The sequence below is a fragment of the Pristis pectinata genome, chromosome 34 (genome assembly GCF_009764475.1).
Source record: "Pristis pectinata isolate sPriPec2 chromosome 34, sPriPec2.1.pri, whole genome shotgun sequence".
Lineage (NCBI taxonomy): Eukaryota > Metazoa > Chordata > Chondrichthyes > Rhinopristiformes > Pristidae > Pristis > Pristis pectinata.
This window is the reverse complement of record NC_067438.1, coordinates 5,546,824-5,573,989: the sequence shown is the minus strand read 5'-3', so window position 1 is coordinate 5,573,989 and position 27,166 is coordinate 5,546,824. Positions and strand designations below refer to the sequence as shown.

Below are 27,166 nucleotides of genomic sequence, written 5' to 3'. Positions count from 1 at the left end.
TGCTCAAGACGCACTGTCATAGACACGGTTTGCTTCACTACTGATGAGGAAGAGTGGACTGATCCAAATTTGTCCTGTAAATGGATAGAAAAAAAACTGCAGCTGCGGGAAATCAGAAATAAAGCAGGAAATGCTGGAAACACTCAGCAGGTCAGGCAGCATCTGCTGAGAGAGAAACAGCTAACGTTTCTGAAACGTCAATTGCTTCCCTTTCCGCCAATGCTGCCTGACCCGAGTGGCTGCAGTATTTTCTGTGTTTATACCATCACTGGACTTGAATGCTGACCATTCAATTAAAAAAAATTCTGGAATTAGAATTTAAATCCACCTGGACTCGAACTCACCCAGGCAACACGCCCAGTAACTTGCAGCCTTCAGTACAAGGTCCAGTCCCAAGAGGCAGACACATGGTTCAAACAATGCAGTCCATGGTGACTGCTTCCCTCCCCACTGCACCCAAGCTGCTAAAACAAACAGAAGGAGTGGTTTGAAATACTGAGGAGCGAGTTTGCTGCAGCCCTCGAAACAGTCACTTTTATTAGGATTATAAATTACACTGTGTGACAGTACATGAAACTGGAGCCAGGCAAACAATGCAGCAGAGAGCTTTTCAACTAGTGAATCTTCACAGAACAATTCTGGCCCATCACAAATGAGGTCACACACAATCACCAAAAGGATTTGTTTTCCCCCAGTACCCCACCCCATCTCTCTCCCTTTGCTTGCATTTCCTCCCTCCCCATTAATTTTTTATTTTACTTTGAACATGAAAGGTTTAAAAATAGTGATAGGTCGGTACAAATGTTGGTTTGGCTTTCTTTAAAAAGAAAAAAAATATCCCCTGCATCTCACACTGAGGGAATTTAGCTCGTCCACACTCAGTCCCTGTGCTGCTCACTGTATTCCCACCACTGCTGTCAGCTCAAATGATGTGGCCAAGAGATGGAAAGGCATCAATCAATCAGTAGGCAACTTGTCAGCACACATTCAAACAGTTGAGGTTTTGATCCATAAAGTGAAGTTCAATTTCTTTCATTAGTTGCAAACTGTCTAAATGAATTATATATAATTTTAACAACTTACAACTCCAGCTCTGGGCAGTGCAACAGGTCCAGCACAGAGCAAACATTCTATAGCGGTGGCTCAGATATGGCAACCTCTCCTTCCTTACCTGTATTCTTAACAGCACCTCAGCATTGCCAAGCACCTGATGCTTGTGACGCACATCACTCAATGACATGAGGTGTGCTTTCATAACTAAGAAATGAGGACTGCCACAGAAGTGTTGGATGAGGAATATGTGCTGCTCCCAAGCAGCTATGAGGGTCTAAAGGTTACTCAAAGCTTCTTACGGGCTACTCAAGGCTCAAGGGGTCACACAAGGCGGGGGCTGAGATAAGAAATACAATGAAGTGCCCCTTGATGACTGATGTCGTCCAGGTACGCAATGTTTCTCTCTGGCCTCAGGGCAGCAGGCTACTGGTTGCTTGGGAGCAGGCATTTCACACACTGGCTGCTGCTAGCCCAAGGGAGATGAGAGTGAAGGACTGTTAGCATCTCTTCTCTCCTGGCTTGCCTGTGGATTCTTGGGGCCCAAGGCTTGGAAGGGGTTGGGGGAGAATCTAGGAATGGTAAAAAATAACCTCCTCAGTACTGGATCAACCCAGCAGATGTTCTGTAAATGAGCCTTAAGATTCCAGTGAGATGGAGGCACAAGGGCAAGTTGCAACCAGGCATTTCTTCAACAGCTGGAAACTCACCCCTATCACTCAGTAGAAGATTCAAGGTACAATGTGCAGTTGGGGGAGAAAATGAGCAACACTGGAGTGAGAAGTGTGCTTGAAAAATATTATTCAAAACCGTGCACTACTTGTTCTCAAGAGGTGACAGTCTATGACACTTCCAAGTTGCCATGTGAAGAGGGGAACCAAACCAGTTAACCCCCACCTTGACCACTTGCTTCAATTTCTTGTGGAGCTGGGTCGCCTGTGTACTGCAGTGGTCAGTTATTTAACCCCATGCTGTAGTAAATGGTATCATTGAGGAACATCACTTATCCACCCACAGACACCATTTTTGAACCAAGCACTATTTGCCTCAGGTTGTCTTCTCCTAGAGAAAGGTGCACCTCATGCCCAGAGTATAAATTAAAAATTGGATAATCTATTCATTACCAAATCAAAAACTAAGGTAGCAAAATGCACTTCGTCAACCATTTCTATTAAGTTCACAAAGTCATGAATCTCCTACTAAAGAGTTGAACCTGCAAGACAAGTCATTTTCCTTGCAGTTATCATTCAAGATAAAATAAGGGAACTTCATAATTTTTTTTGTGCCTGGTCTGTACATATACTTGCCTTCCTCAAACCCCACCTTTAAACTATTCCATATAAAACAGCAAAAGCAGGAGACGCACGCCACCAGTTTTCTGCCATACCAACACCCTCGCCCTATTTTCCAAAATAACAAGCTAGCAAGCTGCTTGGTCTGAAGAATTTATTAACTGCTGTAGCGCCCCCCCCCCCGTAGACAAGTTGGAGGGTGGCAATGAGGGAGGTGGTCTCTTTGAATTACAGCCAATTGTTTTTCCAGTGTTCCGAGAACATTGTCAATTAACTTCTTTCAAATATTGGATCATTTGAGCTTCGGCTTCCAAGTCAGAGGAGGAAAAGACAGAGGTTCCAAATGGGTTCCTATCTGGTAACCAGGGAACCACAGCCAGCTGCACAGAGCGATCTGTTAAATTCTCAACATTACAAAGATCCTTGGCCACCTCCTCACCATCCATGGGACAGATTACAGATTCCTCACATTGCCACTGATCTGCAGATATGGGCACAGGCAGCTGCAGAATATTTTAAGGGTATCTTTCTCTGCTGATTTTAACACTGCTGCTGCACAGGCTAATCTTGGGATGCAACTGCTTTGTTAAGGACACTCATTGTTGACCACCACTCTGAAAATCCTTCACCAGCCCCACTGCTTTCAGTTCACAGAACCTGTAACTAATTCACATTATTTCAGAGGTCAGAGACTGGGGAGGAGTAACATACCCACATGCTTTGCTCAATGCTGTACAGGCTATACAAGGGAAGATTCAGTTTACAGGACAGCAGGTGAAGCTACTGTATAACCACTGGCGTAGACGTTCTTTGGGGAGATGTGCTCATTTTTAATCTCAAGTTAATCTGCCCCTGCTGCTGCAGCCTGGGTGTCATTTTCCTTGGAGGAGAGCTGACAATTTCAACCACACAAGACTTCTAAACCCTCCGAGTTCCAACGGCAACACTAGGACTGGATTTGAAGCTTGTTACATTCATCTCCTCTGAACTGTGTCTGTGCTTTGACAACACACAATATCCTTTGGGGGAAGGGGTGGGGGGGGGGAGAAAGGGAAATAGCCAACAAACAGAAATTTTAAGCAAAGCCCTGTTACATATTTGCAGGACTTTGGAAAGCTGGGAATGGGAGGGGAGAACGAAAAAAAAGGCATCAGAGGATGGGTTAGAGGAATGAAGGACATCTTGCTGATCTGGTGTCTATCACACTGCTCGGCACTGGCAAACGTGCCTCCTAATAGTGTGATGCCACGGAGTAAAAAAAAAAGCAGCAATGGAATTGGTCATTTGTACCCATCTACCACCATTTGCAAACATTCACAACTGTTTTGGAACATAGACAAGACAGAAGCTAGAGAGATCTGTCCACATTACTTTTGAAATGCTCGACTCACTGAGTGGCCCTTTACTCTAAACACCTTGTGTTCAAACCGATTCTAGTCTTTATACGGTTTGTCCCTCAAAGAAAGCAGCTGCCTTATAAGGGATTGGCATTTATTAAGTGGATCTACAAGGACTTACTAGTTACCAATAAGATGAATGCTTCATTATGGTAGAGAAATCTAGACGTCTCTTTTCTTAAAAAGGACTTAGGAGCCTCTTCTCCCCTATTCCTTTCTCCCAGCTCAGCTTCACTCTCATTCTGGTTAAAGCTGCTGGAGTTGGCTCTCGGTCAGAAACCACTTGTGTAGTCCACTGAAAAATCAGTCACATTTCATCTTTTTTTTCCTTTCTAAACAAAAAGCCATATTCCTTTGAGACAGACAAATAAAACCCCTTAGATGTAGATTCCTTCAGTTTTGAGAGGCTGCAGTCTCTAGTTGCTTGTTACAGTTTCTCATCCTGCGGTTTAATGCTCTGGGGCTTGATGGGCCCGGTTCGCACTGGTTTGGGGTTGCCAGAAGATTTCTCGTCCTTGTGTGATGTCAGGCTGTCTCCTTCCTGCTGCTCGCTGGCAGGGAGCGAGCTGGGGTTGCTGCTGCTGCTGCTGTGGGGGGTCACTCTCTCGAAGAACCTTTGGGTGCTCTGCAGCACCTCTGCTCGTTGCCTTGCCTGCCAGGAAAGTTCGAAACAAACAAAAAAGTAAAGGAAAAGTTTATTGCGACTTGCCTCTGTTTAAATCAGCATCCTGGTTTTCCTGCCTGAAACACAGTCAGCCCCGAAGTGAATAGAAAAATGTGTATTTCTCAAAGTTATTAAAAAAACAGTAATTTAAATCTCTTATTGGTGCATGCCTGTATGGGGTCCAGCAAGCATCCCATAGCTTGAGACAAGCAAGGCCCCAGAGCGTGAATGCACAATACTTAACTCAAAAGATCATTACAACCAAGCCCAATATTCTCATCCAAATCTTACAAAAGTTTGCTTTCTTCTTGGGGTCATATTATCAAGGTTGGGAAATACAACTACAGTAGGCAGTGTACGGAGGCAGAATCGAAAAGGAATTGAGCACACAGTTTTGCTGAAGCCAGTCCACATCATCTAAACTACCCTGGTCTGGTTTCACAAACATTATGGGCAAACAATATAAATGTTTTTAAAGTTTTTGAAAGCAAATCTTATCATAGTGCCTTTAAGAGCAAAAACACCTTTGCCTGTAAAGGTATCACACTCAAGATGGGGAAGAACACATTTGAAAGCTCCCCAACATCCCAGTTGCCTGAGGCACCATCTGGTCAGCTGCAGCCCTGCAGATGGCTACATTTAATGTAAAGATAGCCAGACGCACTACCCTTGGCCCAGTCCTCCTACGAGAAACTGCACATTGTCAAATGCACAGCTGTAGCTGCCTCACAGCTCCAGTGACCCAGGCGCAATCCCATCTTGGTGTTGTCTGTATGTTCTGTGACCATGTGGGTTTCCGCCAGGTGCTCTGGTTTTCTCCCACATCTCAAAATCTTTTCTGGTAGGCCACTGTAAATTACGGCAAGTGTAGGTAGGAGGCAGGAGAAGTGGATGGGCTTGTGAAAAAGGTTACAGGGAAGCAAGTGGACAGATTGTAATGCTGAGAGAGAACCAGTGTCAATTCAATAGACTGAACAGCTGCCTTGTACACCACACACAAAAAAAAGAGTAAGAATGTTTGGTAAGGCCCCACATAGTGGCAGCAAACCACCGGGGAACCTGAAATCTGAACTGACACAGAATAAAGCACAGCTTTCATGAAGGGAAAATTTCTCACAAAATGCATTTAATGTGGAATCAATTACTCAAAGAAAAATATGCAAAAAGCAGAACTGCACATCAAATATTCTTGACTGAACAGCACAATTATTGGGTCTCCACACCACTCTCACCCTGAAGTGGGTTGACAGCCCTACTGCCAAGGGAGAGCTGTGCATGAGTGAGGCACTCTGGCAATTACAACTTGCTCCATGACCACTACCACTCACTACCCAGCATGGCAAGGGATTCAGGACGAGGGAGATGTGGCTGTGAGCAACAGAGTGGCCACACACACTCAGATCCTGAGGCATGGTGTCATCCAACTTGCCGTCAGTACGTAAAGGTGGAGCAGGGAGCTGCATTCTAGTGAAAAGCCAAGTAATTTCCATATAAATGAGTCAGAGTTACAGCACAGAAACAGGCCATTCAGCCCAACTCATTCATGCCGACCAAGGTGCCCACCTGAGCCAGTCCCATATCCCTCGAAACCTTTCCTATCCATGTACCTGTCCAAAGGTCTTTTGCATGTTGTAATTATACCCTCCTCCATCACTTCCTCTGGCAGCTCATTCCACACACCCACCACCCTCAGTGTGAAAAAGTTGCCCCTCAGGTCCCTTTTAAGTCTTTCCCCTCAGCATAAATCTGTGCCCCCTAGTTTTTCAGGTTCCCCTACCCTGGGCAAAAGACTGTGACCATTCACCTTATCGATCCCCCATGATTTTATACACCTCTACAAGGTCAGCCTTCAGCCTCCTACGGTCCAGAGAAAAAAGCCCCAGATTATCTAATCTCTCCTTATGACTCAAGTCCTCCAGCCTCCAACGTCCTTATTTCTGCACCTTAATGACGTCCTTCCTATAACTGGGCGACCAGAACTGCACACAGTACTCCAAGTACGGTCACTCCAATGTCCTGTACAGTTGTAATATGACGTCCAAACTCCTGTACTCAATGCTCTGACCGATGAGGGCAAGCATGTCAAATGCCTTCTTCACCATCGTCCACCTGTGTCATCACTTTCAGGGAGCTATGTACCTGTACCCCTAGGTCCTTCTGTTCTATGACAGTTTCCAGGGCCCTGCACACCTCGCACTTGTCAGAGTTAAATTCCATCTGCCATTCCCTGGCCAACTTTCCAAGTCGATCGAAATCCATGTTTCGGGTCAAGACCCTTCATCTGGACGGGCAATCTCAACCTGAAACATCGACTGTCCATTTCCCTCCATAGATGCTGCCTGACCTGCTGAATTCCTCCAGCTTTTTGTGTGTTGTTCCAGAATTTTAGCATCTGCAGTCTCATGTCTCCATCTTGTAGAGCTGTTCTTAACTTGCTTTATTGTAATTGAAACCAATCTTATTTCCCCCAAGACAGCCTTGAGGGGGAAAACTTGGAGTACAATTATGGATGATTTCTTTAGGAGTTTAGTAATGTCCAGAGAGAGCAGTTTGAGCTACTTAAGATAGCTCTGAGACTTGCGATCAGTGTAACTTGTGTAGTCTCTGTGCAACACTATTTGCTCATCTAATAGTATTACATTTTTGAACTGTGGTTAATGTATTCTATCAGGGACTTTCCAACAATGAATAAGCCTTGTTGCATCCACTGCTGGCAGACTTGACCTCTTCCTCAACAAGGCGGCACTGCAGCAGCGCAATTCAATGTTCCCTATCGCCCACACCCTTGACTCCACCACCCCACTGGTACCGTTGCATCTTCGTCAGTTGCCCTGGGTGGAAGCAGCCCACCAGTCTGCACTAGCTGGATTCCCCTGCCCTGTAAATACTGTCACAGTCTCCCATGTATGCCTAGTAGCGAGTACAACACTCATGGCTGGCTCTTCCATGGTCTCCATGTTTGGAATTTGCTTTACAGGAAGTGTACCACAAGTAATATCCACCTCACCCTTCCTAAGTCATCCCCTCCCTCCTAAAAGCATTAAGTACATGCTGATAAACACAGAAGAAAGTGAGAAAAAGGATTAGGCCACTTGGTCCCTGAAGCTTGCCCTGCGATTCAATATGATCATGGCTGATCTGCCCCAGGCTTCAACTCCTCTTCTGTGCCAGTTCGACATCGCTCTCAATTCCCCGATCTTTAAAAAAAGTTTATCCATTCAAATAAATCCATAAGCCCCTTCAAATACCTCCGTGATCCAGCCTCCACAATCAGAAGGTAGAGAATTAGAGATTCGCCACCCTCCACAAGAAATTCCTGTGCACTTCCACTTTAAATGATCAACATGATATCTGGGAACTATGTCCCCCTCGTTTCCACTAGGGGATGTTTCAGTAAGATCACCCCTCATTCTTAAACTCCAAGGAATACAGTTTTTAGCCGCTTGCGGTAAGACAATCTTCACAGCCCAGGAATTAACTGAGTGAGTCTCTTCTGTATAAATATATCCTCTCTCAAACAAGGAAATGAAAACTGTGCGCAGTCCTCCAGGTGTGGCCTCATTAATAACCCTGCACAGTTGTAACACTGCAGTTGTTTTTAAAAACTCCAAGCCCCTAACCAATAAAGCCCAATATGCAAACTGGCTTAATTACTTGCTGCATCTGCATGCTAACTTTTTGTTTCATGCACTGGAATACCTAGATACCCTCTGTTTACATAATAGTCTGCCTTCTGATGGATCTTGAATTGTGTGACCTGACACTGTCCTCCACTTGCCAAGTTTCACCCACTTCATTTATATCACGTTGCAGAGTTCAAATATTCTCACTGCAGCATTCACTCCCACCTATTTTCATGTCACCAGCAAACTTGAATACCTCTCCCTTTGCTCCCTCCTCCAAGTCTCTAATATAGATAGTAAATAGGTGAGAAATGATTTTTGGGGCACTCCACTCGCTGCATCTTTCCATTCTGAGAAATGCCCATTTATTCCAACTCTGCCTTCTATGTGATAATGTGCGTGCATGATGTGCAAAGGTGTTGAGTAAGACAATGAAGGGAGGAGCAGATCCGTAAAGTCCAAGATGATTCAGTCCCTTGAGTTTCCCTGGTTTAGTTATATGCAAGCTGATCTGTTCAACATCTTTTACCCATCTTAAATTGCACACCCCTATTACCCACAGCTTATTTTTGGAGGTACGTACATGCATTGAGGGTGGTGAGGGGTTTGGGGGGGGGGGGGGGGGGAGAGAGAAGATGAGAGAATTCTACATTCCTTCCATCTTTTGTTTGGATGAAGTATTTCCCAATTTCCCCTTTCACTCACCCTTTTCTCTTTCCTCTACTTTTAAGATTTTGCCCTCAATCCCAGCATACTGTATGCGGTTCGAGCCCACTCTTTTACACCTCAGACCTTGGTGAGATCAACACAATCTTCTTAACTCAGGGGTTAAAAGCTATGCTTATGCAACCTGCTCTCAATTTAATGGTCTGTGTGTGTGCTGGCATCATTTTGAAGAACGTTCTGAAAACTTCTTCAGCTGAAAACTTTGCTTTCCTATAAGTTCAGTGGCCAAAACTGAACACAATGTACCAAATGGAGCATGACCAGAGCTCCATGCAACTGCGGCATCACTTCCTGCCTTTTGTAACTCTGCTCTCTCGCGAGGAGGCCCATACTTCATTGCTCTTTGATTACTTTTGTTCAATTAGCTTTAAGTGACGTGTACAGATTTCCAAATAGTTTTGTGCTGCAGTCCATAGTTTTTCCACTGCAAATGACACCAACTTCAAGGACCAGCATGCTTCTGATATAACCCAGTCACACAGCTTAGAGTCTTGAGTGCAGGGCACACTTGGCAATGAAGCATGGCAGTGTCCTGCTTAGGCTGCAGACCTGACCACCGTCACAAGTGATACTGGAATAAAGGGTGGCAAATATAAAACAGGCAGCTCAGTGTAACCAGGACCCGTTGGTAAAGTGGACAAGCACCAACTGCCTGCAAACATCTTACTCTACCACTTCAGTTTGGAAGCTGGCATTTCTCAAAGCATCCACACATGCTTATACATCACTCTTTGCAATCTACAGATTGATGATGCTTGCAAGAGACTGCACTGGCTTCATTAATTTGGCTGTGCAAAAGAAATGAAAAATCTGGGATCAAGTATTCTTGTCTTGCACTATTTTAGTTAGATGCCTGCTTGTCCTACTGTTCACAGCCCTGTCTGACCTCAGGCTGTTTTAAGGGCAAATCTTGCAACAAGGGAAAGGTGACCCTACTGATAAAATAATGTATATATGGGGCCAATATGGCACAGGCAAAAGGTTAGTGTGCTTCAGGCAACCAGTGATTGCTAATTGTGCTTCACCAGAATTCAAGCGGAGTCATTCAAAAGCCACTTGGAGCACTTCCTGTACAGAGATCACTACCGATGAGGTGAAGTGTGGAGTATGCCACAAATTTGAATACAGTGCAAATCAAGGAGTCACAGATAGGTTATTGCAACATTTTCAAAGGTATTGAAGGGAATTCAGAAAGTTCTTTGAAGTAGAAAATAACAGTGACGATCTTGAAGTAATGTTAACCTAACCTACCAGGTGGGAATCTCACAGAACTGGTTTTATATTCTTCTCAATCAATTCAAATGGAGGGCAAATGTCCAAGGAGGAACATATACAGAAAAAAAGATCCTTACCTGCTGCGAAACATTCCCTCGGAAACACGGCAAAGGATTGATGCCACACTGGGCTGGTCCAGGGGACTTTCCCCTCGGACTTGTTGTGCCAGGTCTGGGAGGGGGGATTAAAAAAAAGGTGAAAGGTTCAGGGGATGCCTTCTCGTTCTCAGCCCCACATGGATGCACCCCGCTTTGTTACCCGGTGTTCCTGTATTCACCCTACTTTAGCAGCCCCACTCCAAGAAAGGTTGTCTGCGTTGTTCAGGTCCAACAGGAGGAAGGATGCATTGAATGTCTAATACTTGGAACAGCTCCATTGTTAGGATTATGGAGGTAAAAACTTCAAGAATCATTTGGGGAGGAGGGAAATGCTGACATGGTTAACTTTGTACGTTCTTCCAGTGAAGGAACACAAGTCTGATGCCACCCGTTCATCCTGCACTCTTCCTTTAGAGATGTAATGAAGGTGCTAGAGCAAGGACTATAAGGTAGAGTCCGACAGCACAGGAACAGGTCTTTAGGCCCACCTTGTCCATGCTGACCATCTATACTAATCCTATTAACTAGCACTTGATCTATAGCCTTCTACAGCTTGGTGATTCAGGTTCTTGTCTAGATCCTTAAATGTTACGATAGTTTCTGCCCCTACCACTCTCTCAGGCAGTGTGTTCCAAATTCCAACCACACTTTGGGTAAAATATTCTTCCTTATATCCTCACTAAATCAACTGGAAATCATTTTCCTTAAAAAGAAACAAAAACTCTCCCACTGACAGAGCTTGCACTGAGATGCCCAACCATCACCGCCCCCAAAACCTTGTGCTTGGGACAGTTATGCACATTATCAGGTTACTTATTTAGGTGGGACTTCAGAACAAGCTGGATCTTGTCTGCACCACATGCCTGTCAGTGAAAACTTAACGCAAGCCTGATAAACAGCGCTGGGTGGCAGGATGGAAATCTACGCAATGGGGCTTTGGAGGTAGTCAATAGATGGAGGTCTTTCAGTCTATTCTTCTACCCCTCTCCAAACCCGTGACCTACTATCGGTACTGTACTGTTTGCAAAGCTTGGGACTACAGAATGCCAGTTTGTTCAAGACCAAACTATTAGAGTTTTTGTGAATAACACCAAAAACTTCAAAAGACTTCAAGTTACAGTGCAAATATAAAAGAACACGAGATAAGAGAACACAAGAACACAACATAAAAGCAAGAACAACATCACCAGAAGTTTTTTCCAAGGGTAGAAATGTCAAACACTAGATAGCTTTAAGGTGAGAGGGGGAAGTTAAAAAACTCACATCACCTTTAAGGTTTCTTTTTCCAAAAGAAACAGTGGTGGGTGCCTGGAACACACTGCCAGGGGAGGTGGTGGAAGCAGATTGGAAAGTGGCGTTCAAGAGATTTTTGGATAGGAACAAGAATATGCAGTGAATGGAGGAATCACGTACAGGCAGAAGGGATTAGTTTAAATTGGCATCATGCTTGGCACAGACATTGTGGGCCAAAGGGCCTGTTTCTGTGCTGTACAGAAGTTCAGATCACACTGAACAGCTCATCCAGTCTGCTTTGGCATTCAATACAATCACAACCAATCCTCTACCTTGCCCACTTTCCTAACCAAACCCGATATCCCTTGATTCCTTGTTTTACGTGAACACTGTCCTGAATATAGTCAGCAACTGAACATTCAATGATTGACAGCTTCTCTATGAAGGAATTTCTCATCTCAGTCTTGTGCCCAGCCTCTTATCCTAGGAGCATCGCTGAGTCTGCCCAGCCAGAGGAAAGAGCCCCTCACTACCCATCCCCCTCAATCTTGCCTGGCTCAGTGAGATCACCTTTTTTCTTCCATACCCAAGTGACTATGGGTAGACTTTATTTGTGGCTCACGGGAAAGGGCGTTCTCAAATGAGGAGAGATTGGGCAATCTGCTGGAGAAACTCAGCAGGTAGAGCAGGGGATGTTGAAGGATGGCGGGCAGATTGAGTCAAGTCGGAGAGGGGGAAGGGGAGGAGTTGGGAGACACGATAGATGGAGGCAGTGGAAAGAAAAACAGGAACCAGGAGGGGATGGGGAAGGTGAAGGTGGAGACACCTGCTGGAGGGTGATAAGCAGGAACATAAACCGGCAGATTGTTTGTTGCTTGTTCCAGACTCCAGCGGTTGCAGTTTCTTGTGCCCCTCTCATCCATGGATGTAGTGAACCTCTGCTGTGCCAGTTCCAAGGCGACATATCTGCCAAAACTGCATACAGGACTCCTAGTATGACCTCAGTCTCACACACTCGCAGCATAACTTGTGTTACTTTGAACTCCAACCCCTTTGCAAACAGAAAGACAGACGAATGGTACAAATAATGAAAGCTACACATCTCCAACTTCTCACCTGAACATTGTAGGCGATGGAACAGTATATCCAAGTGCACCAGGAGACTGATTCATCTTCCTATCCAAATGAAATGTCTTATGATCCACTGGATTAACCTGCATTAAAAGGAGCATTTTGGTTAACGTGCAACCTCATGCTGAAATTTGAAGCTCTTAAAAAACTCCAAAAGGTGAACTGATGATTTTTTTCCTCAACCTCTCTTCCTAGAGTTGGTGCAGTGGTATGAAAGCTGGAGTGAAGTACTCGTCTCGGGGCCCCTGGGGGGACGGTTTGTGGCTGTGAATGATGCAGAGGACTGCGGAAGTTGAACCAGGGGCTGCTGCATGGATCGAATCCAGGGACCGACAACTGGGAGCCCAACATTGGCACCAACATCTGTTGAAAAAAAGCATTCGACAGTGAGCACAGGAAAGAGAAGTGAGAACAGAGGCAAGGGTCTCAAAGTAGGCACTGAACAATGACAAAAACAAAATAACAAGGACTCCTCACAAAGCCTTACATTGTAGTAATCTCACTGTAGAATTTGTCTGAACCATGGTTTTATGTTTGTTTCCAATTTTATAATAGCAAGCCTGGAAATAGCAGGCACGGTATAGCATAGCGGTTAGCGTAACACTATTACAGCGCCAGCAACCCCAGGTTCAATTCTGGTCGCTGTCTGTAAGGAATTTGTATGTTCTCCCCGTGTCTACGTGGGTTTCCTCCGGGTGCTCCGGTTTCCTCCCACATTTCAAAGACGAACAGGTTGGAAGTTGCGGGGATGCTACGTTGGCGCCGGAAACGTGGCGACACTTGCGGGCTGCCCCCAGAACACTACGCAAAAAGATGTATTTCACTGTGTTTTGATGTGCATGTGACTAATAAAGACATCAAATCAAATATTCAACCTCTAGTATCAAGGTTAAAGTCACATCACATTCTCAAAAGCCTAGTGCAGGATCTTAGCCAAGGTCTGGGCTGACACTCACACTGGCACTGCAACGTTCTTTGAATGAAATTTTAACCAAGCTCTGCTTCTGATCAGATTGAGTGAGTGTTGCCTCAAGGGACAAGCTTTCCTGGTCACCAGGTCTCCTCCCCAAACACACCAACAGTTAACCCCCACTTTCAGCTAAGTCCCACTCACTGTTGAAGTGATGTGGACCTGGTAACGGCGTACAGCAGCCATTGCACTTCATGTGCTTTTAAGGCTCGTGACAGGAGAGAAATTCTACCTTTCATACCACCTCCCTCCAGACCTTAAATCATATGGACCTGCAATGGCCTTGGATGTGAGGGGTGGAAATTATACAAACACAACCAGGTTTAAGAGTGATTTTTCAAGCAACACTCAAGCACCTCTACGTCAGTAAAAGTCACTGCTGAGGATTACCTGGTGGAGGGGGCCACTGGACATCGGCGGTGCTGTGAAGTAGTTGCTCTGACTGGGCTGCTGCAGTGGAGAGGAGTAGAAGTCGGATGGCTGGGCCAAACCTTGCCGCATCTGCGCAGAAAGTTTAGCCATGTCAGCGTTGTATGTTAATTATCCAGCCAGCATCTCTCCCCCCCAGGGTCGAAATGTCTAATACTGGAAGGCATGCATTTAAGGTAAGGGGGGGGGGGGGTGCAATAGTTTACAGGAAGAACTAGCAGGGGAATGGGATGACTCAGGTGAGCTGGTATAAGCTCAATGGGCAGAACAGCCTCATTCTACACCATGGGGGAAATATGGTGGGAAGAAAGAACTACAGGAGGGAACCGGAGAAATGGTTTCAAATGGATGTGGCTCTAAAGAGATGGGATCAAGAAACAGGACAAGATGGCGGGATGGATCCATAAAGGGAATGAATCCCTTAGCTGACTCCACATGGTTGAGATTCTAACAATGAGCATACCTCATGCCTGGATGGTATTGGCTCCTTACCTGTATTAACTGAGAGTCAATGAGCTGGGAGTTGCCCAGTTGTGTGTTGTAGATGAGAGACATCGGAGGAGTGCAAGCTGCCTGCTGGTAGGGCAACCCTGCTGGAGTCTTTGTTACCTCCCCAGCCTGCATTGCTGAGAAGCCGACATACTGACCCTTCACTGGACCCCCAGATATTAGTGTGGAGCCTTGAACCATGGCTGCCGAGGGTGGGGACAGTCCAGGCTGGAGGTACAACTGTTGGGACCTGCTGAGTAAGACAGACTCGTGTTCAGACATTCAATGGCAAACAAATGAGAATAGAACCCTACTGTAAATAAGATTCCAAAGAAGTACATGTTAGGAGCTGTGGGCATGCTATGTTGGTGCTGGAAGAGTGACGACACTTGCAGGCTGCCCCCAAACACATTCTCAGTAATGCAAAAATACGCATTTCACTATATTTCGATGTACGTGACTAATAAATATCTAAATATGTAGTATTTATACCTGAATTTCATAAAAAAAGCTCCATTACTCCTTCCAACCCACAAATCTCAGCAGCCTCCCACCACTCCTGCAGTTTGTTTGCTTTCCATTTCAAGAAAATGACCTTTGCCAGGCAGCTCACCCCTCCCCCTGCCACCCCCCAATCCATGTCAATGAGTGGACTGTGCCAGGCTGAAGCAGAGAGTGTGAGACCACAAAGGCAAAGCCCATTCAGCTCATTTACTGGACAGGTTTGGAAAGCTGGGAAGTGGGAACGGAAACAAGAAGATAAAAAGCTCCACGGACCTGGGATAAAAAAAATATTTCTGTGGGTGGTGTAGTTTGTGGTGGTGGTTAAGCATGTTTTCCTACAACTTACAGCATAGTTAAACAGGTTCATCCTACGCTCCATCACAAGCTTCTGACATATGTATCTGTCTATTCCTTTCTCTCACATGCACCCAATTTCCCCTGAAATGCATTATTTAAATTTTGCAGTTTGTACAAAGAGAAACCCACACTTCTACTTTCAATTTTAAAAAAATCTATTCGTTCAGCCAAAATGACATCTGATGCAAAATATTTCAAGCAGTGTCTATCACCTTGAACTTTCTATGATGTTTATCCTTGATGCAATGGCTCACAGAGGATAAAACTATATTAAACAATTACACCTGAACGGTAGTGGGGACTGTCATAAGCTGACACGTCAGACTGCCTTCACACTTTGTTCCATTTCTTCCAGAAGGGCTACTTAAAGAAAGACAGTCCTGCTGTTCTTATTCCAAGGCACACACTGAAATGACTAAGCCTTACCTGAAAGACTGGAGAGAAGTGAACATATCCTGTGTTTGGGAGACCGGTGTTTCCTTGTCGGATGCAAGAGCAGAAACCTGGGCCTGGCCTTGGAGAGGAGTGTGAAGAGGAAGTGTGATCTGCTGTGTTGGCATTGCCTGCGATACAAGACAACAGCTTGTAACAATCCAGCCTTTTTTTTGATTCAGTTGTTTGAAAATCTTTTTTCTTGTAATGGAAACACTTAAAGACAATACTTGAAGCAGTGTCTATAACCTTGAACTGAATAACCTGTTTATCCTTGATGCAATGGCTCACAGATGATGAAACTACATTAAAGAATTACATTTGAACAGTAGCAAGGACTGTCACAAGCTGGCAGTCCTTTGACAAATTCTTCATGCTTTGTTTCAAAGAAAAGGTCTTGGATAATAAATTTTGAAACTGCTTCTCCATATAGATTAAGCCAATCCCGACTGCAGAGGCTTCAGGTTTGATCACTGATTGTATGGGATTAACATGGAATGGCAGAGACACAGCAACTGGCCTCGAGACCCCATGGATGGGAGGGAAGAAGCCAGTGGGGTAACCTCTTCCCAATGACCTCCAGTGAGGACCTGAATGGCAGATCTTTGGACTGCAGGGAAATGGGGGAGGGTGGGTTTTAGGAGACATTGGACAGAAAGTGGAGTTAAGGACAAATATCAGAGTAGCCACAATCTTACTGAATGGTGGAGCAGCCTCAGGGAGCACTCTTATTGTTTTTTTTTGTTTTACATTCTTACACTTCAAAAGTCAATTCATTGGCTGTAAACAGCTTTGGTTGCAGTGTCACAAAAAGCACTGCACAAATGCATGCAGTTCTGTTCCTCTCTATCATAGAAAGCACAAGTGATTGAAAGACAATACCTATTGCACGATGAACCAGTTCGAAATGTCAAGCCCCTGAATATCAGGAGCAGCAAGACCACATTAGTGGCAATGCAATAAGGGATTACGAAGCTCTTACCCGTGAGAGTCCAGGCTGGAACCCCTGATGCTGAGAAATGGAGGGAGGCATTCCTCGAGGCTGACTTCCGTAGTAATGACTTTCCACATAGCAGGGTGGAATCTGGCCACCTGGGGCTGTGGGGCAGGAACGAAAATGTTGATTTCTGTTCTCAAATCATGAAGCTAGTCTGCTTTTGCCAGACCAGCAGGAACACACAAACTGCACAGATTAGAAGGCTGGGAACAAGATACAACAGCCTAAGGGCTCAACTCAGTTTTTCAGAGGAACTACGTTATGATTAAAGGGTATGGTAGGGAATATAGCAATTACAGCTATGTGCAGTGCAGAGCCAGAAGTGCAATTTCCCTCTGTGGGAACAGTTCCCACCAGCAGGTGGTGCTACTGCACTATATTAACAAATGCTCCCTCCAAAAGCATTAAAATTAAAGGTCCTCCCCTAGTTGCAAACAACTGACTTACGTACAGCCTGTATACACACGAGCAAGTGTTTGGGAGAGCAGTGGAAGCATTTGCTGGCTTTTGCAGGGCTGCAGGCATCTTCGGTTGTGTGGGAACTCATTTTGGGGCAATATCTTTGCATCTTGCAGAGAAATCTGAATGGATGAGTTAAATGCCCTAGTTTAACTATACATTGCCCTTGGTTAGGCTATGTTTTCATTTAAATACATTGTTGGGTGGCTGCATTTCTGACATGTGAACTGTTCAGGTTAGGAACAATTCTCGGGAATGGAACAGTGTTGTAACTTGGGGAGGATCTGTACTGCTTTGCTCTTGCAATGCATCGATTACTTAACAACATCCCAAATTAAGAGTGCAGTGACAGTCACACTTGGGTGTAGCGGTTAGCGCGATGCTATTACAGCGCCAGTGATCGGGGTTCCATTCCTGCCGCTGTCTGTAAGGAGTTTGTACGTTCTCCCCGTGTCTGCGTGGGTTTCCTCCGGGTGCTCCGGTTTCCTCCCACATTCCAAAGACATACGGGTAGGTTAATTTGGGTCTAAAATGGGCGGCACGGACTCGTTGGGCCAGAAGGGCCTGTTACCACGCTGTAAATAGAATTTAAAAATTTAAAATTTAAAATACTGGATATACTCAGTGAGCAGCTGACCTATCCCAGACAAGTCCTGAGATGACAGCAGTGGGAGGAAGTAGATTAGGAGTGGGGTGCTGTCTAATAATCCAAGGCAAAGGATGACAAAAAAAATGCAAGGATCCAGGCTGGGCTGGAACTGTAAACCACACTAATGAACACAAGAAATACGAGGAGTAGGCCATCTGGCCCGTCAAGCCTACTCCGCCATTCAATGAGATCGTGGCTGATCCGGCCGTGCACTGAGATCCACCTGCCTTTTCCCCATAACCCATAATTCCCCTGCTACGCAAAAATTTAACTGTGTCTTAAATATATTTAATGAGGTAGCCTCTACTGCTTCCCTGAGCAGAGAATTCCACAGATACACAACTCTCTGGGAAAAGCAGTTTCTCTTCATCTCTATCATAAATCTGTTCCCCTGAATCTTGAAGCTATGTCCTCTAGTTCTAGTCTCACCTACCAGTGGAAACAACCTTCCTACCTCTGTCACATCTATCCCTTTCATAATTTTGTTTCTAGAAGATCCCCTCTCATTCTTCTGAATTCCAGTGAGCATAGTCCCAGGGACTCTCTCTCTCCTCAGGCTAACCCCCTCATCTCCGGAATCAACCTGGTGAACTTCCTCTGCACCGCCTCCAAAGCCAGTACATCCTTCCTCAAATAAGGAGACCAGAACTGCACGCAGTACTCCAGCTGCGGCCTCACCAGTACCCTGTACAGTTGCTCACCAGCCATGGCTCAGTAGGACAGTCAGAAGATTATAGGTTCAGGCCCCGCCAATGTCTTCAATGTCCAATCTGGGCTTATACTCCAGCGAGGGCATACGGCACTATCAGAGGCTTTCACGTGAGGAAAAACTGAGGCACAGTCCAATTAGATCACATGCCATTATGAAGAGCGGCTGGGCAAGTTTTGAGAGTTCCAGCAGGTATTTATACTTCCAACGTCAATAATGAATTTTCCAGTCATTGTCACGAGGGACACGGCCTTGTTTCCAATATTACAACTGCCACTACTGTTCTTAGGTTGGGAGTAAAGCACAGAGACTGAAAGGCACAGTTGAAATTTAAGTCTTCTTTCTATCTAATAACCTGCATGGAGCTGGATGAGGTAATGTAGGACTGTCAGCACAGCTGTTATCTCAGCAGCCTCTGGGTGGGGTTGGAAAGTAATAAGTGATTAATGCACTGCCTGTATAAATTGAAACCACAATATCATACATGCTGCAAAGTTAGATGCTCAGCAGGTCAAGCACCATTTGCCAAGATGCCAGGTTGATATTTTGGGCTTTCAATCCTTTCCCAAGGACAGAAGGCAACATTGCAGATAATTGAAAACAGAACAGGTGGTGGGAGGGAGCAAGGGACCAGCAAAAGGACAGGTACACAAAATGAAAGATACGAGAGGTGATTGGGAATGTACAAGCGACAAGGAGAAGACAAGGCGAGATTTAATTCAAGTAAAGTGGGATGTAATACAAAACAGGAGAACAAGCATAGGCAGGTGAAATGGTGAACAGGAAGTAGGAGGGAAAGTGGACAGGAAGCAGAGATGATATACAAGGTGGCAGGGTAGTGAGAGAGGATAGTGTTACAATGAAGTACTGAATTACCCAACCTGACAGCGTGGCAGATGGGGCCACAGAGGCCACTGGTATCGCTGGAATGGAGGTGACGAAAGAATGGTAGCCTCCAGTAATCTCGGGCACATCCGTGTTGGTCACACTTGCAGCAGCCTCCTTCTCTGTGACACTCGGCGACTTCTCCCACGCTTTGCGAGCAGATTCCATCTGAGGGCCAGAGAATGGTAAGCAAAATAGACTCCAGTGCTAATCATTTTGGAACAGCAATCAACACAAAACAGGCCCAGCGTTACCAGTCAGGCTTCCTTAAAGGGTAGCAACTGGAAAATTTCTACGCACCCTGTGAAAAGTAATACACAGGGTGCAACCATAGGTCCCACCTTCCTAACATGGTCAGTGCATTAAAAGAACAAGGTTCAAATGGAAAGGGTAGTTTCAAGTGACAAAGCAATTAACCAAAAAAAGTTAACATGGTTGACTCTCTTTCTTTCCTGTTGTATCTAGTAAGGAAATCCGACAACCTGGTTATATTTTCCATCACAAGATGTGGTAGCATAAAATATTGGAGATCAGGATTGATTTCTTTTATGCGGATAATGTTGGCAAAGCCAGCAATTGTTGCCCCATTCCTATTTGCCCTCGAAGCAGTGGTGAGCCACCACCTCGAACTGCTGCAGAACTTCTGATGAAGGTGCTCCCATACTGCTACAGATTTAAACCCAGCAATGAAGGAACTGCCACATACTTCCAAGTTGGGACAGACCCCTACCACTTTGAACAAAAATGGAAAACAAAAAAAAAGTGGAATTGGACAAATTTTTAACTATATTAAAAAAAAAGCAATTAAAATTTAAAGGGCAAAGCAGAACTCTGATGTAAAGGGCTGGAAGGCCACCACTGCTGTATAGTTCTTAAGTATTTCATAACACCTGGACCAGCCCTGTTTGTAGCAGGGAATTAACTGCATCTACCTGACAGATGCGCAAGAACTAGAACTTCAGAATTTTCCCTCATTACCTGCACGCCTCTGTTCACTAGGTCTTTGATTAAATGGTTGGTGAGGTAGCACTGCAATGTCTGAAATAGCAAGGCAACTGGCAGAGTTAAACCTTGCATCACACATGATTTCTACATACTGAAGCCAAGTGTCTATGGTGTAGTCAATGAGAAAACCTGGTGCAATAGTAGCTGGAAAATGTTACTGAAAAATTCTTGCTCTTACTTTAATGCTTAATATCCAGCAATGACAGATGAAGATAAAGCTTTACATTTCTGAGTGGACGACCCATTCAAAATTCAATGGTATGTTCTCTGCTGCAAGCAGGAAAAAGTGCCAAGGTCCACAAGATTTTATACCACACTGCCTGTGATCTTGTAGGATTTCGTGCCCACCAAGCAATGGGTCAAATCCAGGTATATCAATTGTCTAGACTCATGATCATGCGCCCTATGCAGTGTCCCTCAGAATCAAGCCAGCTCTAAAATTCATACAATTGATAAAAGGTATGAGAGGTGATTGGGAACGTACAAGTGGCAAGGAGAAGACAGAACAAGATTTAATTCAAGTAAAATCTGGGAACCCTGAAAGAGTCATACAGCACAAGAACAAGCCCTTCGGCCCACCATATCCATGCCAGATATCCATCTATACTATTCTCATTTACCAATATGGACCATCCCTGGGTAATGAATGGATTTAGTTTTTATTGACATCCTTAAGTCTATCTTCCCCATGTCAGAAAATAGACAAAAATCACTTTATATGGTAACCATACATCCAAAGTATTGTAATGAATGGCATTAAAAGCACACAAGACTGATAAGAACAATTACTAGAAGTGGAGAGAGTAAACTAGAACTGCCATTCGTAGGAACAAACATATGAACTTTTGAGTCCAATAATATTATGGGAGCTCATGTGTACAAGTGTCCATAAGTTAGGTGCTTGTAACCCAGGGATGGCTTGTGCTTGGACAGTGGTCTTCCAGGCCTTGGCAATTGAGATGTTCATCTGGATACTATTTAAACATTGTAGGAGTACCTGCCTTTACTACCCACTTAGGCAAGTGTGTTCCAGATTTCAACGCCATCTGAAAAATTCCTCAGATCCATCTTTAAGCCACTTATCCTAAACCTACTTCTCCTTTAGAGAAGATGCTGAGAAACTCTTTCTCCACACCCCCACCACACCACCCCTCTTCCCCCCCCCTCCCCCCCTTGACGTTTCTATGTCCCTCAATTTTGCAGAACTTTACCAGGACCCAACAGCATCTCCCTAACACATGACGTCTGCCACCAAGGAGGATGAGTCTGTGCATCGGAACTCCATTCCCTGCAGGTTTCCCTCCTGATTCAGAAGTATATTGCTGTTCCCTCTGCGATTGTGTCGAAACCCTGGAACTTTTTAACCTAACAATACTGAAGAAACATCTTCACCATATTGGCTGCAGCGGTTCGAAGAGATGACTCACCACCACCTTCACATGTGTGATGCCAACAGCACTGGCAATACCCACATTCTGCAAATGAACGAAACTTGGAACCAAGCCACCTGCTTGAGTGCAGACTTGGCAATTAAACACCAAAGCCAGATAGAATCACAGCATTTAAGCAGGAAACAATATTCCATGACAGAGTAATGGCTTTAGGGCTCCAAGGTCCTTCCCATTAACCTTCAGAAGCCAGCACAGGGCCCTTCAAGTATTGGTTCTACAGATGAAGCAGTTGAGGGCATCCTGCCAGTGAGGTGCTCTGATAAACCCATACAGATATAGTATTTAAGCTCAACCACTACTTCAATGCTGGCACAAGCCTGTAACCTTTTACGTGCTTGCGGGTGGGCGTGAGTATCACATTGGGGGGAGGGACTGGGTGTGCTCTCTAAAGGGTTTGTATGATGGAAAGGATCCCCTGAATCACAGATCAAATAACAAGCACCTTTCTCTTTACACTATGAGGGAAATGTGTGTCCAAAAGGGGAGCATGTGGGCAGTCCTTTCTAGAGGTACAGATCAATACTGCAGTGGGGATGCAATTTCTATCTGAACTGCAGAGGCCAGCACAGCTTTCAGACATCAACAAGCTCCACAATGGTGCTCCTTAGGTTTCTGCAGAATGACAGATGGGTATTAATCCAAGTCCCTCTTTACTTGATAGAGATGCAGGCTACTGATATAGTCTAGGGAACAGACCGCCTTTTATAAACAGATCAGAAGTCCTACCTTAAGAGTCAATTCATTGCCGGGATGAGATGCAGGAGCCATCTCACTGTTCTGTGGTGGGGCCTCAATAGTAGTGACTGGTAGTGGGGGAGGTAAAGGCACCTGGAAAGGATAACACACAAAAAAAGTTCAACAGCCTGTGCCTATTAAAACAGCAAGCTGGCAGATATTCCATTCCTATCTACACTCACAACCTCAAATGACATGCAATGAATCGCTACTTCAGGTGATATAGAATACTCTGCATTCAGAGCAGTTTACGATGGACCGTTGGGTGAGAGGAGGGCAGCAGAAAGGGAAAAATTACCAAATAGCAGAGCAGCTAGAATAGGAAACAACGTTATCCCATTGCAGATATTAATGTTTCATTTCCTTCAGTATGAAAAACAAAACACGAAGTGGTTTACATAAAAGAATTAATTGCAAACCAAAACAGTTATCCATTCCTTTCCCCATCCTTTTCAATTGACAGCAATACATACTTTAACAGTGACTTTTTAAACAAATACAGAATTGTTACTGAATGAGGAATGTTGATGCAATGATTGTTTTGCATGCAAAACATATTAAGTGCATTTTTTTTAAATTAAAAAGCAGGGGCTTCATTTTTAGGTGCTGGCAGCCACACCAATAAAACTGATTTCCTTCATGTCCCCCGTGACAATGTTGACAGGATAAAGGGGATGGGAAACAGGGCTCAAATCAGAAAGAGGAATGACTCTATACTTATAGATACATTTACTTTCAACCTGCCATCAACTGCCCAAAACCCGCAGAATTATGAAGCAGCAGCTCTGACACCCAACAAGATGCAACACTATCCATTTTGTTAAAAACAATACGCTGCCAGATTAAGCCACTGCAGTCAAGGGCTGGCTTCACAAGACTCCTGCCCGGAGGGGGGGGGGGGGGGGGGGTGTGAGGAAATGGGCTTGCAGTGTGCACACAAATCAAACAATTATATGCAACAACCAAGGTTGATGCAACCAATCTGGAATCCTGGAAAGTTGATTAGCTTGGAACCCCACAGACCCGTTTTATGCCAGGGTTTTACCCTGCTGGCCTTTAACCCGGGCGCAAAAGGTTTGACATCTCGAAAGCTGTGCTTTGCTTGATGCTGCAAGTCAACTTTGCTGACAGTCGAATTGAGAAATAACACGCAAAGTTAAGTGGTAAAATAATGAATGGGACTAACATGCTCTTCTACAGAGTTTACAGCTGCTTTTCCCAATGGGAATTATTTTACTTGGATTCCAGGAGACTGGGAATTGTGTGGCAGCTACCTTTGGTTTGTGTTAAATCCAGCTCTCCATTTCTGGAGAGATTGCTTTGTGGATCTATTAACCTGCCACCAGGAAAACAGAAGCCAGATTTCGCAGTACAATTAAATAGCTTTATTGCCAACAGCCTCCCTGAATTTTAATTAAACATGTATGTTGTAAAAGCACTTTATGATATCGTCCGTTTTCCCAAAATGCACAGTACTCAATGTTCCCACATGTTGCTCAGATTAGCTGGACATATCTCACCGCTACCCAAGCCCACTTCAGATTTCCTTCGTCTTATAACCTGTAGATTACCAGCATCAAATCTTAGCACTAGCCAAGGATCACAACCTCCTGCAACTTCACTCCTACTCTTGGTAACACACTACTGTGGATGTTGGATCTTTCCCTATGGTTCTGCCATGGTGACCAGTGGCACAACAATCGATTCACCAAAAATGGAGAAGTGTAAATTTATGTATAAAAATACAGTTAAGACTTTCCAGTTAGTAAATACAGTACACAGAGGAAACCTAAGATCTGCAGATCTAGGTTAGCAATGATAATTGGGTTACTGCATTTGGCCTCAGTATCATTAGGCGCTGAAATAGAAAAGGGATGGAGGCAGTGATCAAATGCCATTCCTTCTGCAAAGTGCCTGTTTGCAAGTGGCAAATCAGGTGAGGTTAGGGCTCTGCACTTTATCGGGACTTATTCCCCAAAGCCCACGGAATCTGTTCCGCAAGGACTTGTGCTGCTGGTGACATGTTTTAGAGTCATCTGGTAGCCATCCAACATTCCGTGCACCACCCAACCATTCTGAAGAAGACACAAGAGACTGTAGATACTGGGATTTGGAGCAACAGAATCTGCTGGAAGAACTCAGCAGGTTGAATGGCATTTGTGGGGTGTGATGGGTGGGGGAAGGAACAGTGCTGATGCAGGGTTTCAATCAGAAACGTTGACAATTCCTTCCCTCCCTCCACTCAACAGATGCTGCTCGACTTGGAGTTCCTCCAGCAGAGTGTGTTATTGTGAAGAATTCTGATTCAAAATGCTTTGCAGAAGCGGAAATGTTCTACGAGCTGGTAGTACCAGAAGGCTACCAGACCTGCAATGGTAGGTAATTTTGTCCTCACCCCAGTGTACTTTCAGACAGAAGCAGTATCAGTTTTCTTCCTTTTCCTTACTGGTGAATCCAGGGATACAGGGGCTAACTGAGATCACCTTAACTTTTACAAACCAACACCAGTTACCAAACTGCTTTGATTGCCAGGGCAGTCTCGCATGGAGTAAGGGAATTTAGAGGTCCACAATATAGGGAGGGCAGGGTGGTGAGTGGAAAGTTGAGGTATTTTTTTAACAATTGTTCACTTTGAATAACAGCACTGTACCAGTTTCTATTCTATATTGCTAAAATTGTTATGTGCATTATGAATCTCAGGACCATTTTGAATAAGGCAATTCGTGACAGACTGCAAGAGAAAGGGGATGGAAGTTAGTCCAAAAACAAAAACTAGCTTGTGAAGTGGTTACATATTTTAAAGCATTAAACTGATGAGGTACTGAAAAAGGATTTACAAAATGATATTGTACATACATCGTTGCTGGCAGCATTCTGCAGAGTACTGGGCGATGAACTTGTGGATTTGGGCATAGTACTCACGGCCAGACTGAAATCAGAATCCTGAAAGGGAAGGACACAGAAGAAATATAAAGTCATCCGGCACATGACATTCAAGATGGTTTGTTTGGTAATTGTTAAAAATAACTACTGCCTCTTTTTCAGGTTAAGCTAACAAAAGGCAATTTCTCTTCACGGGCTATTAACAGTGACAACATTAGGGAACATCTGTTATCCAGCCAGTGAGAGCAAGCTGTTTTTTTTAAAACATATGGAGGTTCACTGCTGTGGAACTGGAGACCTCTGTACTGCACACAATCTGCAGCCTCTGCATAAATGAACTATGCCTCAGACTTCAGCATAACATGCGACTCTCATTATTTTCCTGATGACCAATCTATTAAATTTCCCCAAATGGCAAGAATGCCAACATCTTTTCTAGTGACTGAGATAATGCAGATTAACATTTCAAGTCAATGACCTTTCATCAGAAGCTTCCATTACTTATAATCAAAGGTCACCCACTCAAAGCATTAGTAATTTCTCCCTTCAAAAGGTGTTGCCAGTGCGTCCAGAATCCAGTGTTTTGCTTTACGCCCTTAACTCCTGGTATAGGGCATTGACGAACAGACAAGGGTGATCAAAGCGGAGGGGGTGAATGTGGAAGTAAGGAGCAATCTCAGTCTGCATGTTTCTGGCATTCCCCAATCCGGAGAACAAAGTTAAAAGGTTTCTTTCAGCAAATGGCGGGTAGATGGAAGTAAAACACAGACACAATCTAATTGAACGATGGAACTGCATTGAAAGGCTGAATGGCTTGCATGGACCCACTTCAAACTTGAGGATCCTCCCAAATCACTTCAAAGTCAAAGTCGAGTTTATTGTTATATGCACAAGTACATGTGTGCACAGGTGCAATGCAAAACTCACTTGCAGCAGCATCACAGGTACATAGTATCAGAGACGCAACACAACACTTGCATGTTCCTTCATGTAACTTTACAGCACAGGAGGCCACCCAGACCGGTGTGTCCACATCAGTCAGAAATAGACTTGGGTATGATCCCACTTGCCAGCTGTTGGGTGTGTGGCCCTGATGGCAGGTGCTCCTTCAAGGCAAATTTAAATGTGCTGACTGTTCTGGCTCCACCGCCATTTCACACAGTGAGTAACAGACCACCCACCACCAGTTTAGTGAAATATTTTTACTTCAACTCCCTTCTAGCTCTTAGATCAGCTTTAATCAATACTTCTAGTCACTGACCTCTCTGCCAAGAGAAATAAGTACCTTATTTACCTGTAGTGCAAAACAAAAGAGCAAAAACAAATCTAATTTCCAAAAAAATGGAAATGAAGCACGTTATTTGTCTATAGGATGCACAATGGAAGGACAATGGGTGTTAAAATACAAAAGTAAAGCAAAGGAATTCTTAAAAAAATGCATTTAATTTTATACACCTGCCATTAGGGTCTATCCAAATGCACACTTGAAGAGTGAATTCCCCTATACTAACTACTCTTTTAGCGTAGAAACAATTTCCTAACCACGCAGAGTCTAATCTGATCATCAACACACCTGCAGACATCTGTCAACACCACCTCGAGTTTCTTGTACTCTCATACTTCACTGCGAATGGGCACTTTGTTGCGGTGTCTCCTTCCAGTGGAAGTCCTGACCTGGATCCCTCACCATGTTTAAAGGTGGCAAGTTTAACCCAATCAATAA

At 44.5% G+C, this 27,166-nt stretch overlaps 1 protein-coding gene across 6 annotated transcripts in view; it reads right to left on the bottom strand.

Moving 5' to 3' along the window:
* Positions 1-507: 507 nt before the first annotated feature.
* The window catches only part of LOC127586138 (protein PRRC2A-like), a 105,714-nt gene continuing 79,055 nt past the window's right edge, over positions 508-27,166 (bottom strand). For 3 of the 6 annotated variants that reach the window (XM_052043998.1, XM_052044001.1, XM_052043999.1), the window contains 11 exons: positions 25,417-25,503; positions 22,552-22,653; positions 19,366-19,537; positions 16,653-16,768; positions 15,665-15,801; positions 14,381-14,630; positions 13,850-13,960; positions 12,673-12,852; positions 12,475-12,572; positions 10,105-10,198; positions 508-4,391 (listed from right to left, as the gene is read on the bottom strand). In XM_052043998.1, coding sequence (XP_051899958.1) covers positions 4,167-4,391; positions 10,105-10,198; positions 12,475-12,572; positions 12,673-12,852; positions 13,850-13,960; positions 14,381-14,630; positions 15,665-15,801; positions 16,653-16,768; positions 19,366-19,537; positions 22,552-22,653; positions 25,417-25,503 — 1,572 coding nt within the window. In that variant the 3' untranslated portion in view covers positions 508-4,166. Of the gene's footprint in view, positions 4,416-10,104; positions 10,199-12,474; positions 12,573-12,672; positions 12,853-13,849; positions 13,961-14,380; positions 14,631-15,664; positions 15,802-16,652; positions 16,769-19,365; positions 19,538-22,551; positions 22,654-25,416; positions 25,504-27,166 lie in introns of all 6 variants that reach the window. The other 3 variants (XM_052044002.1, XM_052044000.1, XM_052044003.1) reach the window with 3 other exon arrangements.